The sequence below is a fragment of the Moschus berezovskii genome, chromosome 24, assembly GCF_049115385.1.
Source record: "Moschus berezovskii isolate FMDL1 chromosome 24, NW_MosBer_1.0, whole genome shotgun sequence".
In the NCBI taxonomy this organism is placed as follows: Eukaryota; Metazoa; Chordata; class Mammalia; order Artiodactyla; family Moschidae; genus Moschus; species Moschus berezovskii.
Window position 1 is genome coordinate 36,077,057 of NC_142483.1, and position 14,856 is coordinate 36,091,912.

Sequence of the window (14,856 nt, forward strand, 5' to 3'; positions counted from 1 at the left end):
ACTGCAGCAGTGACCACCTCTGCCACCGTATTTTGCAGATATAGCCTGACAGAGTCTTATCTCAGGTGGCACAACAGACCATCTGGTTTCCTGCTCCAGTTTTCTTTGGCCCCTTCGAGAACCTACTCAAAATCTAAGCTCACACAACCTGAATGTGCTAATAGTTAATCCCTGCAGCTGCTGCTGCTAAGTCACGTCAGTCGTGTCTGACTCTGTGCAACCCCATAGACGGCAGCCCACCAGGCTCCCGTCCCTGGGATTCTCCTGGCAAGAATACTGGAGTGGGTTGCCATTTCCTTCTCCCGTGCATGAAAGTGAAAAGTGAAAGTGAAGTCGCTCAGTCGTGTTAGACTCCTTGCGGCCCCATGGACTGTAGCCTACCAGGCTCCTCCGTCCATGGGATTTTCCAGGCAAGAGTACTGGAGTGGGTTGCCATTGCCTTCTCCAGTTAATACCTGCACTGCCCTTGAATGACTGTGGACAAGAGCCAATGAATAAATGTTTCCTCTTTCTTTCCTGAGCAGGCAGTTATAGAGATTCCTTATACATTCACAGAGGATGGGTAACAATCATCTCTGCGTGCTCAGTTGTGTCTGACTCTTTGTGAACCTATGGACCCTAGCCCACCAGGCTCCTCTGTCCATGGGATTCTCCAGGCAAGAATACTGGAGAGGGTGGCCATGCCCTTCTCCAGGGAATCTTCCCAACCCAGGGATGGAACCCACATCTCATGTCTCCTGCGTTGGTAGGCAGGTTCTTTACCACTAGCGCCGCTTGGTGGCCGACTCAGTAACTCATTCGTGCATTGACTCTCTCCTTCCCTGTTGATTCTCCGCCTTCCTGACAACTTACCCTTGGCCAGCACTCCCAAACAAACACTAACATGTGACTACTTTCGGTGTACAAAATCAGGCTTCTCTATTTTCTAACTGTGTCTCATTGCAAGCTGGGAAAGACTGAAGGCAGAAGGAGAAGAAGGCATCAGCGGATGAGATGAGTAGATAGCATCACCAACTCAATGGACACCAGTTTGAGTAAACTCTGGGAGCGAGCGAAGGACAGGGAAGTGTGCAGTGCTGTAGTCCATGGAGTCTCAAAGAGATAGAGAAAACCAAGCAACTGAACAGCAACTTCCTGATAAGGTTACCTAACACCTACACAAAAAATCCTCCACAAAAGTTTGGAGGGAGAATTAAGTGCAATTATACAGGAAGCTCATGAACTCCAACATATCTAGAACAGACCTAAACAAAGGAGAGGGATTAAATGGCAAATCCAGAGAGTTTTATATCATCATTATAGAAGAAATATTAATTTCAAAGAATTTATACAAACCTGTTTCCATGAATGTTAGTAAGGATAATACTATCTTAAATAGCATTTCCACAACAATTATATCAGTTGCTTTTTGCTTCAGAACTATGTTGAACTTTCTCAGATTAGAAAATAAGGTTTGGAAAACTCATGCCTAGAATTAAAGTTATATGCTTAAACCTACATACAACTCTAAAAGTTATCATTCCCTGTCAAGACTTATACATAGGGAAAAACAACTTGATTAAAATCTACTAAAATGTGATGAGGCTGATATCTGATTTCTGCTTCAAACTATTGAATTGTAATTATATTGGATATAGATACAATTATTTTAGTTCAGTTCAGTTCAGTCGCTCAGTCGTGTCCGACTCTGTGACCTCACGAATCACAGCACGCCAGATTTTAGTTAGTTCAGTCTAAATATACTTATTGGCCTTTTGCCCACAGAGGGTTCAGATTTGATATACGTTTTCTAACTTGACCTATATACTAGTATCTAATATGGAATGATCCTTTAGCCTTGTTCCCACAGCTCCAAAACTGTTATACAGGTGCAGTGATAGATGGCAAATATCAATCTTATGCAAAAGGTCCACTGACGTTTACAACAGAGTTTCTATTGTCGCACTTTGGAGGTCCTGCATTTCCCCTCCCTCAAATCATGAGTACAGTATTACTAGACCCAGTTAACTTTGTCCTTCTGATTTCCATAGTCCTTGGAATGCAGCATAATGTTTTGGCAAAATGATTTGCTAAATAGTTGCTCTTGCCTCTTTTTGAAACAGCCCCTCCAGAATGGGAACAAAAAATCCAAAATACATACTTGTCTATCTATGACAGCTTATTTTGGGAATGCAAAGCCAGTGGAAAGCCAGACCCTTGGTACACCTGGTTGAAGAATGGTGAACGCCTCAATCCGGAGGTAAGTAGCTATGGTGATATTAAACTTCCACCTACTCTGCTAGGGAAATTTTATTACTAACAGCAACAATTAATGTTTCCGGAATGTTTAGTAGGTGCTAGGAAATGTAGTATAATCTTTACACATTGTAATTTATTTAATACTTAAACTCAAAGTGATTATTAACATTATTCCCATTATTCAAATGAGAAATCTATGGATAGAGAACACAACTTGTACAAAGTTGCATTTAGTGATTGATCCATATTCAGATGATATCATTATCATCAACAACATTCATTGAACTCTCATATGAGCCAGGCACTGTGTTAAATATTTTCCACACATTATCTACTGGCATCCTCATGACAATTTTACAAGAAAGATATGATTATTATTTGTATAGTGAAAAAAAATTGTTTCAGAGGGCTTAAGTGTATTTGTCCAAGGTCACAAAGCAACGAGTAAATGTTAGCATTGGTATTCTAAGCATAATCTGCCTGATTTCAGAACCCCAGCTCTCAGTCATCACCCAGAAACTTGGTTTTTATGAAGAGTAATCGCTGCCTCTAAACCTAGAAAAGTGGAAAACTGAGGCAGTTATCCACATTTTTCAAATTAAAGCACATTTTACAATATATAGAAAATGAGACAAGCTTATTTTTCCCATCAAATTATCCTAATAATTGTGTCAGCCCACCACTCTACTTTGCACGTACAGGCTCAGTTACAGACACAAAGAACACCTGTTGTTTAGAACCTGAATAGAATGCTGTTCTTTGTTTCAGCTTTATTGGAATTTAATTCCTTCATCCCTTTTGCAAACAACATTCCCTGTTTCCTCCAGCCTACTTTTACTATCTTTACAGGATAGTGATATTTTTGAATGAAATATTTGAAGTTATATTTACCCTATTAAACTAGTTTATTCTATACACTCAAAATTGTACCTTAAATGGGACTCTGTAACAGACTTTGTATGTTTAAGTATGTTTAAGCATACTTCACAGTACACTGCAGAAAAGAATTTAGCTCCTTCAACTTATGTACTCAATTAGAAAATTGTTGAGTCATCTATTTTAATTTTTTAAGACTTTATGATGGAAAACCATGGAAATTTGCTACTCACTCTATCCATGTCTAACATTATTGTCGACTTTGTTTTCTGAAAAAACTGAAATGGTAGAATATTCCAAATTATTTTATATACCGCATAACAGAAAGGAAGTTCAGTAGCTCAGTTATGTCTGACTCTTTGAGACTCCATGGACTGCAGCACGCCAGGCCTCCCTGTCCATCACCAACTCCCAGAGTTGACTCAAACTCATGTCCATTGAGTCAGTGATCCCATCCAAAAATCTCATACCTTCTATGCAGAAAAATGCCAATTTTCAAATAAATGAGGTAACATAAATTAAACTAACCACTAAAATTATGTTAAAAAAATTTCCATTGTTTTTTAAAGTCCAGAAATCTGCCTGGGATCTTGAAGTATATTAATTTCATTTTCATAAGCAACAGGTCTCATACCCCAACAGATCATAGATATGCACAAATGTTAAGAGCATGCTTACATTAATGCACTAGCATCTTTATGTGACTTTTCTTTTATTAGGAGAGGATTCAAATAGAAAATGGGACACTCATCATAACTATGCTGAATGTGTCAGATTCTGGTATCTACCAATGTGCTGCAGAAAACAAATATCAGATAATTTATGCAAATGCAGAATTGAGAGTATTAGGTAAGTCATTCATTTATAGCCAAAAAATTCAAACTGACATTTTAGCAAGCTATGATTATATGTAATATGAATCCAATTTTTCTGTAAATTAGAAATTGCTTTTCCTTGAAATAATAAGAAATGTCTAAATTAGCTTCTAAAATATGCAAAGTGAGAAATATTACTCAGCTTTGGGTGATGTGGTACTACATCAGGGCTTGGAGGAACCCCCTATTGGGTGAAACCAAACCAGAGGTGGCTCCCCCATAGTTGATCCCGCATGAGATTTTGAATACAACTCAAAAAGCATCTATTAGGAATGTTTTCAGCTACAAATAAGAAAAGAAAATCTTAATTTAAAGACTTAAACAAGGATGTATTTTATTTCAACAAGAACTTCAGACCTTCTAGGTGGCTTAGTGTTAATGAATCTCTCTGCAAATGTGGGTTCAATCCAAGGGTCAGGAGGAACCCCTAGAGGAGGGCAGGGCAACCCCCTCCAGTATTCTTGCCTGGAGAATCCCATCTACTGAGAAGCCTGGCAGGCTACAATCCATGGGGTCCCAAAGGGTCAGACATGACTGAAGCGACTTAGCACACACACATGCACAAGCACTTTATGGGGGGTGGGGGGAGGTAGCTGAGCAAGAGCACTGTGACTTGGTCTTTAAATTTTTCCTCATGGTTGTAGCCTCCTGGATCCAGGATGAGTGCTGTAGCTACAGAAATCAAGTCCATACTGAAAGCCGAAGAAGAGAGAGGGGACAGCCCCTATCATTAGAAAAGCAAAATTTCCCTGCGTCCTTACATCAAACTCCTTTTATGTAATTAGCTAGAACTCTGTCACGTGACAACTCAGACCTCAAGGGAAGCTGGGAAATAAGCCCCTAAAGTGGAAAATGTTGAGACAGAGCAGTGTGAGGATGATATTCTGGGACAGTCAGCTAGTGGAGTTATCACCATAAATGACTCAGTGATGACTATCCTCCTGAGACTTCCTTAACAGTATAAACACAGGAGATGAGAGGAAGGATCAAGTAAAATGGCAAAGTTTTATAAGTCTATAGGTGATGGACATTGATGCATGAGTTTCTTCATTCAATAATCATTTATTGAATATTTATTGTGTATTAACCCCTGAAAACAGAATTATCAATATCAAAGTGATCTTTATAGAACTTATAGTTCTACAGAGGGGAAAAAAAGAGCTGAATTTTAAAATATCATGATTATTACAGTCAAGAATTGAGTAGGTGCTATCAGATGAATATAACCTAAATTGAAGACATTCTCTTTAAACAGGTATCAGAAGAAAAAGCATGTATAGGTCAGTGGAAGGGCTGAGAAGCCATACAAGATAGCATGGCAAATCTGAAAGAAATTCATATAGACTTTACGCTAGGAATGAGAACTGGACACATAGGTTCCCACAGGAAGGCAGCTGGGAAGACCTGGATGTATCCCCAGGCAGTCTAATTATTTAATACCTTTATGAACTGGTACTTGTTCAAGATTTATTTAGTGAGGACGGAGTTGAAACTGACAAAGACTGTTCTTTTATTTTTCGTTGTTGTTAAAGTTTCTACTCAGCCTGCCTGCTTCAACTGAAGGCAGACTATTTCCATTTTTCCAGTTAATGGTATGCCTAAAGAAATCTGAAATAATAATATACTGCTTTTGATTTATTTAAAAGGTATTTCATTGTGTGCACTCTCTCTCTCTCCCGTGAAACCACCTTCACCTTCTTTATTATAAATACTATAAAAAATGTGACCTTTTGTAACTTGCTTCCTCCCTCACTCTAGCCTGCTTTTGTTATCTCAATGACCATTACCAAAACAAAAATAATTTACATTTACTGAGCAAATAATTTGTGCCAGTTGGCACTTAACCTTCTTTACTGAATGTTACTTCGTTCAAGACCCAGACTAACTGACTGAGGTAGTATCTATTGCCATCTTCATTTTACAAATGGAAACAGTGACTCCAAAATGCCAAGTCCACAGTTAGCTCCAAAACACCTTAAGCAAAGTAGCTTCAAATAGTTTTTTTTTTTTTTTACAGATATTAGATTCTATCTAGAATATTGCATCAGTTCTTCGGTTACAACATGTTAATTAGATGAGTAATTGAATAATTCTGTGATTTTGTTTTTAGCCTCAGCTCCTGATTTCTCCAAAAATCCCCTTAAAAAATATTCAGTTGTTCAAGTTGGTGGGGATATTGTGATCGAATGCAAACCGAATGCTTTCCCCAGGGCCACTATTTCCTGGAAAAGAGGAATAGAGAGCCTGAGACAAAGCAAAAGGTAAACAAATCTCCTTTGTTTTAATATTTTAAATATTTTGTAATATAATATCTTCCAGATTTGAGGCTTTACTAGGTTTTCTAAAATTCTCTCTTTTACAGTAAGCTTGCAACTGTGTATCTGGAGATCTGAACATTTTCACATGATGGTATAAACAAAAGGAATTTACAAGGCTACAAACTGTATAATTTGACTGCAATATTTTCAGTGCATGTGCTTGTAATAGATATATTTTAAGAACTCCTTTAAGACCTTTTTCTGTATTCAGTTTGAAGCCTTTTTCCTGACCCAGCCTGCTGAGAAATCAGTGAGAAGAGCATTACACAAAGGAGAGAGACATTCATACTCACACACCTGGTGTTGTGGTTTTTAAATAGTCACACAGGTGTTCACTCCATGACAAAATGAATTCACCACATGAAAAAAGAATGTAGGGAGGTTCCCGTAGAGAAAGAAGAGAGGTTTCCTCCTATTATGGATGTGATTGAGAAATCCCGGATCAGCACGGGCAAGTTCTCTGGGAGAGTTTTGACAGCACAAAACAGGTGTTTTTCTCTGCTTATAACACATTGCGTTCCATTGTGCTGTAGAACCTTGTAAATTCAGAGTTGATTTGACTGAAGTTCCAACTCTAATTTAAGGACCCACGTGTGTTTCGATGTGGTCAGATACACAATAGGGTGCTACTATGAGTTAGCCACGGTGCTGATGGTATGAAAATGGTTTCATGGGCACTTCTTCAGCAGCATATGTGCCACAAACTCATATACATACCGGGCAGGTAACATAAATAACAACATACACCAGGTAAAAGAAAAGACAGCTCAATTGTTGTGGGAAAAAAAAAATGGCAGTCTGTCAATCTCAAAAGCCTGTGAAGGAGTGTAGAGAGTTCTACACCTAAAAGGGATAGTCACAAATCTGAATTCAGTCAAATGTTGTTTTATGGGAAGAACTTTTAACATTTCAGGAAAAGCTAGAAATCTAAATTTTGGCATTCAAACTTCTGGGCCAGAAAAAGCATCCATGGGTTGGTTAAAGGGATACTGTTTTGTCATTTCTGATCTCAGATTGCATTTGTGGTCAGGAAGAGAGAACAGTACACTAAAACAAGCAAATAAGCAGTGTTCGTTGATTGTGTAGAATGCTCTCATTGTTCTATCTCTCACTGAGGCCTTGCACACTCTCTCCTGACAAGAAAGAGAAAGCTTTTTGAAGGCACTCTTTCTTTTCCTCTTCTGTCTCCCAGGAACTCTGTAGCCCAGAACTGAAGCTTTTCCCAGGATAGGGATCCTGTCAGATTTATTCTTGTATGCCCTGTGCCTTGGCATAGAACCTAAACTCAGTAAATATCTGCAAAATGAATGAATGTTTCCAAAAGGATGAAAATGTGAGGCATTACCAGCTTCACAGAATGGCTATTCTGGGAGGAAATGCCTCAACACATAAGAACAGACGCTATGAAAAGAAAGGTGAGAAAGAGGAAAGGAAAGCTGGTGCCCGCCCCAGTTGGCCTCCTTCCCTTATAGACTACCTGGGAGACTGCTACAAGCACTCCCAACAGATCTGGATGTGCATCCTCTGTAAACGTTTACTCTTTCACTCCTCAATCCTAATCAAGGTTTAAATGCACTGCTATAGAACAGGAAAACTCAAGAGAATCCCAGAGCCTCAAACACAGGCTCTGTACAAGCATTGGGATAAATTGATTAGCTCTGCTTCATTTACTAAAGTGACTGTAAGTTTTCACCTAAAGAGCAAGAATGACTACTGTTTACCCTCCATAACCTTTAAAGATCTGAATGCAAGTAAGTATGTTGGGAAGAGAAAAAAAGCGGGGGGGAGGGAGAAGATTTGGATGAAGGTAAGAAGATGAGAGAGAGAGAAAGGTTTGTAGCGTACAAGGGAAACTGCTTTTTAAAACAGCTTTTCAGATTTATGCTTTATTTGTATAGAGGATGAATTTGGGAGCTTTGTGGCCTCAGAACAGTTACTAATGATTACGTCAGATTCATTCTTGTCTCACTGGGATTAAAAGAATGGTCCATGTGATTTTTATGTACAGACCCACCTTTCATTATTCTATTCACTCGCTGCTTTAGAATTTCATTACATGTTTCAACAAAAGAAAACAAACTAAATTATCTTCTGAATATGCATCCTAAAAAGTTGAGAAAAATCAAGCCCCAGTAGAGTACAATTACAGATGCGTATCTCTGTCAGGTATAGATGACCTTAAGCAGTTTTTGCAAAGGTCACACACAGCCAGCTCTGTGAGACTTTGTGTCTCTGAAGGCTTCCTATCCTGTCCTTGCTTCTATTGTCTTCTGAGAGGACTAGTTTCATTAAATCCAAGACTTTATGTAGCTTATTGAGAAATGCAGCACCTATGATTCTATTTGATGGCCTTTCTGAAGTCTTATCATGGGGATTTTCAAACAGGCTGCAGGTAAAAATTAGAATGAAGTCAGAAAAAGAAAAATGAACATCATATATCAATGCATATATGCGGAATCTATAAAAAATTGGTACAGATGGTACAGATGAAGCTACTTACAGGGAAGAAATGGAGATGCAGACACAGAGAATGGACTTGTGGACACTGCAGGGGAGGAAGCAGGGGATGGGTTCAGAGAGTAGCAGTGACGTAGATACACTGCCATGCATAAAATAGGTAAGCAGTGGAAAGCTGCTGTATAACGGGGAGCCTAGTTCCGGTGGAATGTGGGGGCTGGGGGAGGCTCAAGGGGGCGGGGATATATGGCTGATTCCCATTCATATTGCTGTACAGCAGAAACTACCACAACACAGGGAAGCAATTATATTCAGTAGAAAAATATTAAAAAAAACAAAACAGAAAGGAAAGAAGGAAGGGAGGAAGGAAAGAAAGGGCATAACTACTTACTACTGTAAAGGTGGTATGGTACAATGAAGACATAGCTCAGCCTCTGTTCAGTCCTAATTGTACCATAATTTGGAGTAAGGCACATGTCCTTGTTAGGCTTCCATATGTAAAATGGATTAGAAGCATCACATCTTCCTGAAAGACAACAGAGAGCAAAGTGGTCTCTTCAAGCCCATTCAGGTCTAAGCTTGATTTTTTCTTCCATAGGTTTGATCTGAGCCATTAGGGGGTAACTGAATCTTTTCCTCATGATCTTTTCTCCTTCTCAAATCAGCAACGCCAGGACAAATCCCAGGTCTTAGCAAAGTAACTGCATTCAGCTTGTAAATAGCTACTACAGTGCAAGAATACTTTGGTGAGGAGAATATTAAAAAAGTATCTAATGCCACACACTATTTCTTATAACATTTACAATATGTGAATAAAAGTTATTTGACTTATAGTCTGTGTATACATTTGAACACTGAGTGTGCTCACACGTGTGTGTATATATTAATATGTGTGTGCCACAGGGTTAGCCAAAATTTCCAAAAGTAATGAAATTAATTATGCCAGGAGACAGAGACCTAGTCCATTTTCCAAATTTTATAGGACCAGATCACAAACGCAAACATAGAATAATGAATCTTAGTACACACTTTTTAATGCCACATCAGCTTGAATATTATATCTAAATAATATACATAATTCCTATCCTTTCATACTTCTGTTAAAGCATGATATCACTGTATATACAGGAAGATTAAAAGAGTCAGATATAGAAAATAGCTTAAATGACTTCAAGTAGGAACAGTTTTAGTTCTTGACCTTGGAAATACCTATATGGAGAAATACATGTTTTTAGTCTCTGTTTTAAAACTTCTATACCATCCTGTCTACTTTGAAATTTCATTGTCGCTATACTTGCTTCCAATAAAGTGTAGCTATCTATCTAGTGATGATCGAAAGGATTCTAAAGAAATCTGTCCAAAGTAACCTTACTCTGTGGCTTACTTTAAAAAAAATAGTGGCAATATATATTTTTTGAAAATTTCTTCCAGTATTACATGAATCGGGACAGCATACAGCTTATAGCTAATGTAAAGCTTAGACCTGATGCCCAATCTCCAGAACTTTTCCTTTCTACAAATAATGGAGAACACACTCAAACTATTTTTTGAAGCCTACTGTCACATGATTTTTGCTGAATTTCATGTGTTGGTAATTCAGATCAAGCAACATTTATGAATATGGTTTGTATTTCTTATTGGCCTATGTGTCACAATTGAAGTCTTGACTATTTTAAGAGTTCCATCTTTAACAGTGTCTCTATTTATGGCTAGCTGTCAGAGAAGAAAAGTTTTCTTCCAACTAAAAATAGGCAGAGCCCAAAGGCTGCCTGATTCCCTGCTAGAAATGTATAGTCATACTCTATCTACTTCATTCTTTCTGGAGCTACCAATCATTTAGAAACAGCATTGAAGTTGAAGAGAAGCAGTGGTATATTCCTCAGGAAGAAACTGGAGTGTATTATTAAGAGCCCCTTGCTGGAAATCAGAAAACAGGGTTCCAGTTCTATCATTAATAAGGGACCTGACCTTGGGTAAAATCACTAGCCTACTCTTTTTTTTTTTTTTTAATTAAGGTCACTGTTCTTGTATTTATTTAAAATGAAATAATTAAAAAAAAACCTAACAGAAACAGTTAACATGCTACCCCCATAGTGACTGCCAGAATAGAGATTATATTTTAGAAATCAATGCAAAACATTAGCCTGGAAGGTTGAAATTGCAGATTCTATCATACTCAAAATTTTGTACATGCTTTATTGATTTGTTCAGGTGACCGAATGATTGTGCCAAACATGGTGATTGCTATGAATTGTCAAATTAGCTAAAATGACCTGGTTAGATGGATTCAGAGATTATAGAGGGCTCTGGTATCTAGATTTAAGCATCACTGAGTACTAGGCACCATTTATTAACTCACCATTATGGACCTAGCACCCAGAACAAACCTGGAACACAACAGATGTCCAATGCATATTTTCTACTTTGCTAAATCAATGAAAGCTAAAATTCACTTTATTTTGTGTCTACCTGAATTAAAAGATTTTTACAGTTAAACCAAAAATGTATTTAATAATTAATAGGCCTAAAATGTGTTCATTCATTCATTCTGTAAGTATTTAATGAGCAACAATTATGCCCCAAATTCTATGCTAGGTGCTGTGGATAAGTTTTAAGTAGCCGACTACATGGTGCATAATATCCCTCCATAAGAAGGTGTTTTCCTTTTCAATTATTTGGAGTCAGAAGATCTGATTTCTGTTCTGAACTCTACTTCTCACTTAGCTGATAATTCTACTAAGTCCTTTGATTTAACTGGTCCTCAGTTAATTCATTTAAAAAAAATTGGAGAAAATAATAGTTGTCTCACTCTTGGAGCTGTGTGACTCAAATGACACAGAATAAGTGAAAAGGATAGATGATCTGTCTATACTCTGTTACTATTGGCTGCATGTATTGCTGTTATCCCAACCTTTATGCAAATCCAAATTAAGCATTCTTACCTCCACCAGCCAAGGGAAAAACCAGAGACTTCACCACAGGAAGTCAAGATGAATACAGATGAAGCTTATCTCTGCAAGGCATTCTGAGGCAACTGAGGGAATCAATTCCACATCTGCTAAGTTTGATTAATCACTTCTTTTTTGCCTTGTGGATCCACTTAGCAAGTGAACTGACAGAAATCAAAGGCCTAGATTTATCTCCTTATCCCCAGTGACTGCTGGCTACCTGTGCAGGGATCACCTCTTGAATTTAATAAAAGATGGAGGAAATGTGAACTTTCTGGACCAACAGCTCAAAGTTGTCCTCTGACAGGCAGCATACAAAAAGATGCCTAAATCACCTGAGATTTTGTCAGAGTGGATATACACTCTCTGAACAACAAAAATGAAGAGATGTACCGATTTTTTTTCCTATTATCAAAAGAATAATAATTGAATTAATAAGTAACACACCATACTGCTTCTTCACTTTCCTAAAAACATCTACCATATTTCTCTCTCATTTCATAAGATGAAGTAAAATCCAGCTGTATGTTAAATTGCCATTAATACTGAAAATAACTATTTTAAGCATGTCCATAAGCCAGTCAGTATATATGCTTTTCATATTTTCCAAAAAAAGCACAGTCTTTTTTTTCTATATTCAGATACATTCCTAAGGTGTATCTGAATACACCTTCAGCCACAATGTTTGCACTAGTTTTACCCTGGTAATCTCAAAAAGCTGAATACAAAGGACACTTTGAAATTCACAGGGAATTAAACTCACTCAGACATAGAGATTCTGCCGCTACCCCTGAACAACTGGTTTCAGGATGTGGTCACAGTCCATAGATTTAAAACAAGAGGACCGTTGGACCTTTTGGAACCAATTTCATGACCTCTTTCCACTCAGATACATATATATGTGAGTGTTGGCATGTATATATACATGCACACACACACATATTTCAAAAAGATCTTATGAAATCACAGATTTTGTGATTTCTCCTACAGTAATGACATCATCAAAACCTTCATGGCTCTGAGTATTTCACAAAATGCCTGCATCCCATGGCAAGGTATGAACCCATAAGTTGGTATGGAATCTTGTAGCGATGCTTATTTAATAGTTTTGCCGCAATCTGATAGGCCCACTCCATTTCCATCTGCATGGACACTTCAACTCCTAAGACCTCTTTCCTAGACACAATAGAGATTTTTAGGAGTCTGAGGAGAGCTGAAAGAGGTCAAGGAAGGAGTAGAGAGGGGAAGCAGAAATGAGAGAAAGGAGATGAAGAGGAAGAAAGATGAGACGACATTCTCTGTGCCAAGAGAGAATTGATCATTATTGAGCAAGTCACTTGATCTTTCTTCTCTTCATGGATAAAAAGGTGCCCTTGGGAGAACCTATTTGAAAGTCCTTAGTATAGTGACATAGAAAAGGAACAGAATTAAAAATGAGTCTGTTTTCATTCTTTTTCTTGCTAAGCCACCAGGACAAAGTAGTTCCAGAGTGACAAACAGTGACAGAACCTGTTGCCCAACACTTTGTTATCACTCCACTTTCTCCTTGGAGCCTTGTCACAAGCATCTTACCTTGTAAATCAGCCTGTGGGAGTCTGCCTGCCTGATTGTAAGGAAGCTCCCTCCCTTTCTGACCCTTTTCTATATATCTTCTCCAGTGGCACACTGTTAAAAATTTGTCTGCCTATGCAGGAGATGCAAGAGACATGGGTTTGATCCCGGGGTGAGGAAGAATCCCTGGAAAAAGGAATGGCTACCTACTCCAGTATTCATGTCTGGGAAATTCCATGGACAGAGAAGCCTGGCAGGCTACAGTCCATGGAATGGCAAAGAGCTGGAGATGGCTAAGTGACTGAGCACATAGTATGCATGCATCTCTCAGTAACTGCTTTCTAAATCACCATTATTCCTCCTTTCTTTTTAAACTTTTATTCCCAATGGTTAAGTCTTAAAATAGCCCCTCCCCGCACACTTTTTTTAATACAACTTTAGCCAAAATGTAGCAACTGGTAAGTAGGCTTTCCTATCCCTTACTCCTTGCAGAGCTTCCTAATGGAACAAGCAAACAAATCTAATTTTATTTTGTATCATCAACTACTTAATGGAATACTGCTTAGTACATCAGGTAACATGAGTATCAAATAGGCAAATGAACCATATGTTCCCATGTTTAAGGAAGAATGACAGTCTGCATAATGCCAGGCTTATTACAATCTCCCTTCTGTGCTGCTTCTTTGTAATAAAATTTTAAATTGTTCATACTCAACTCCTGAGAGCCTTGTTAAGGTGAGCCTTTCCAAGGGAATACATGCTGAAGATGTCAAGAGCCATCTGAATCTCTTGCCTATGTCACGCAAAGATGTAACAAGCTAAAATCCTACGTGTGCCCATGTCACTCTTGCCCTCTTTTTTCCCTCTTGTCATCCAGTCTTCTTTCCTTCATCCCCACTGGCCTCCACTGGCCTGGAGCACTGACCCTTTAGCACAATAGTTATAGAACCACCTGCCTGCCGTGGTGTGAAAAAGCTCCAGTTCATTAAAGATGTAAAGCCTGCCTTTAAACCCAACCTGTCCAGCTGGGTATGCACTGTTTTACACTACTGTCTTGCTTAGATTACCGTTGCTTTAGTTCCCTATTTAAAATGTTTTAGTGATGGGTAATAACATCATGTGGATTTAAGCCAAGAGTAAATATGGCAAAGAAGTTCCACAAATAAATAGCATCCTATAAATTCTTGTACTAGAAGCTATCACTGAAAATGCATATAAGCTTCGCTGTAGAGTTGCTACGAATTCATAGGCTAGATCAGTAGCTTTCACTATCATGCATAAGGTTATTGTGCCTAAGATTTCAAGATCATGCATGATTATGCACCTAAGAAGGTTGTGGAAAAATGCAGAATCCGAGGGTTGCATTCAAGATTTTGAGTCCATAGGCATAAAGCAGGGTTGAGCAATCTGCATTTTTGCGAATTCACTCTGTTTCCAAGTAAAGCAATAGCAGCAAAAGAAACTCTGCTTTGGTGCAAACAAATCATTTAAAAAATAGAAATTTTGTTTCATTTTCTTTCCTCTAAGAACTCTGCTTTCTATACCAACATGCTCAGCTCCTCATCTTATCTCAATGCTCAGCTCAGTTAGTTT

The 14,856-nt window shown here is 38.2% G+C and overlaps 1 protein-coding gene across 1 annotated transcript in view; it reads left to right on the plus strand.

Annotated features, from left to right (window-relative positions):
- CNTN6 (contactin 6) overlaps positions 1-14,856 on the plus strand; it is a 195,912-nt gene that overhangs the window by 111,549 nt on the left and 69,507 nt on the right. Inside the window, 3 exon segments of the mRNA XM_055413365.2 lie at positions 2,103-2,239; positions 3,834-3,963; positions 6,100-6,250. Of these exon segments, the coding sequence (XP_055269340.2) occupies positions 2,103-2,239; positions 3,834-3,963; positions 6,100-6,250 (418 nt within the window).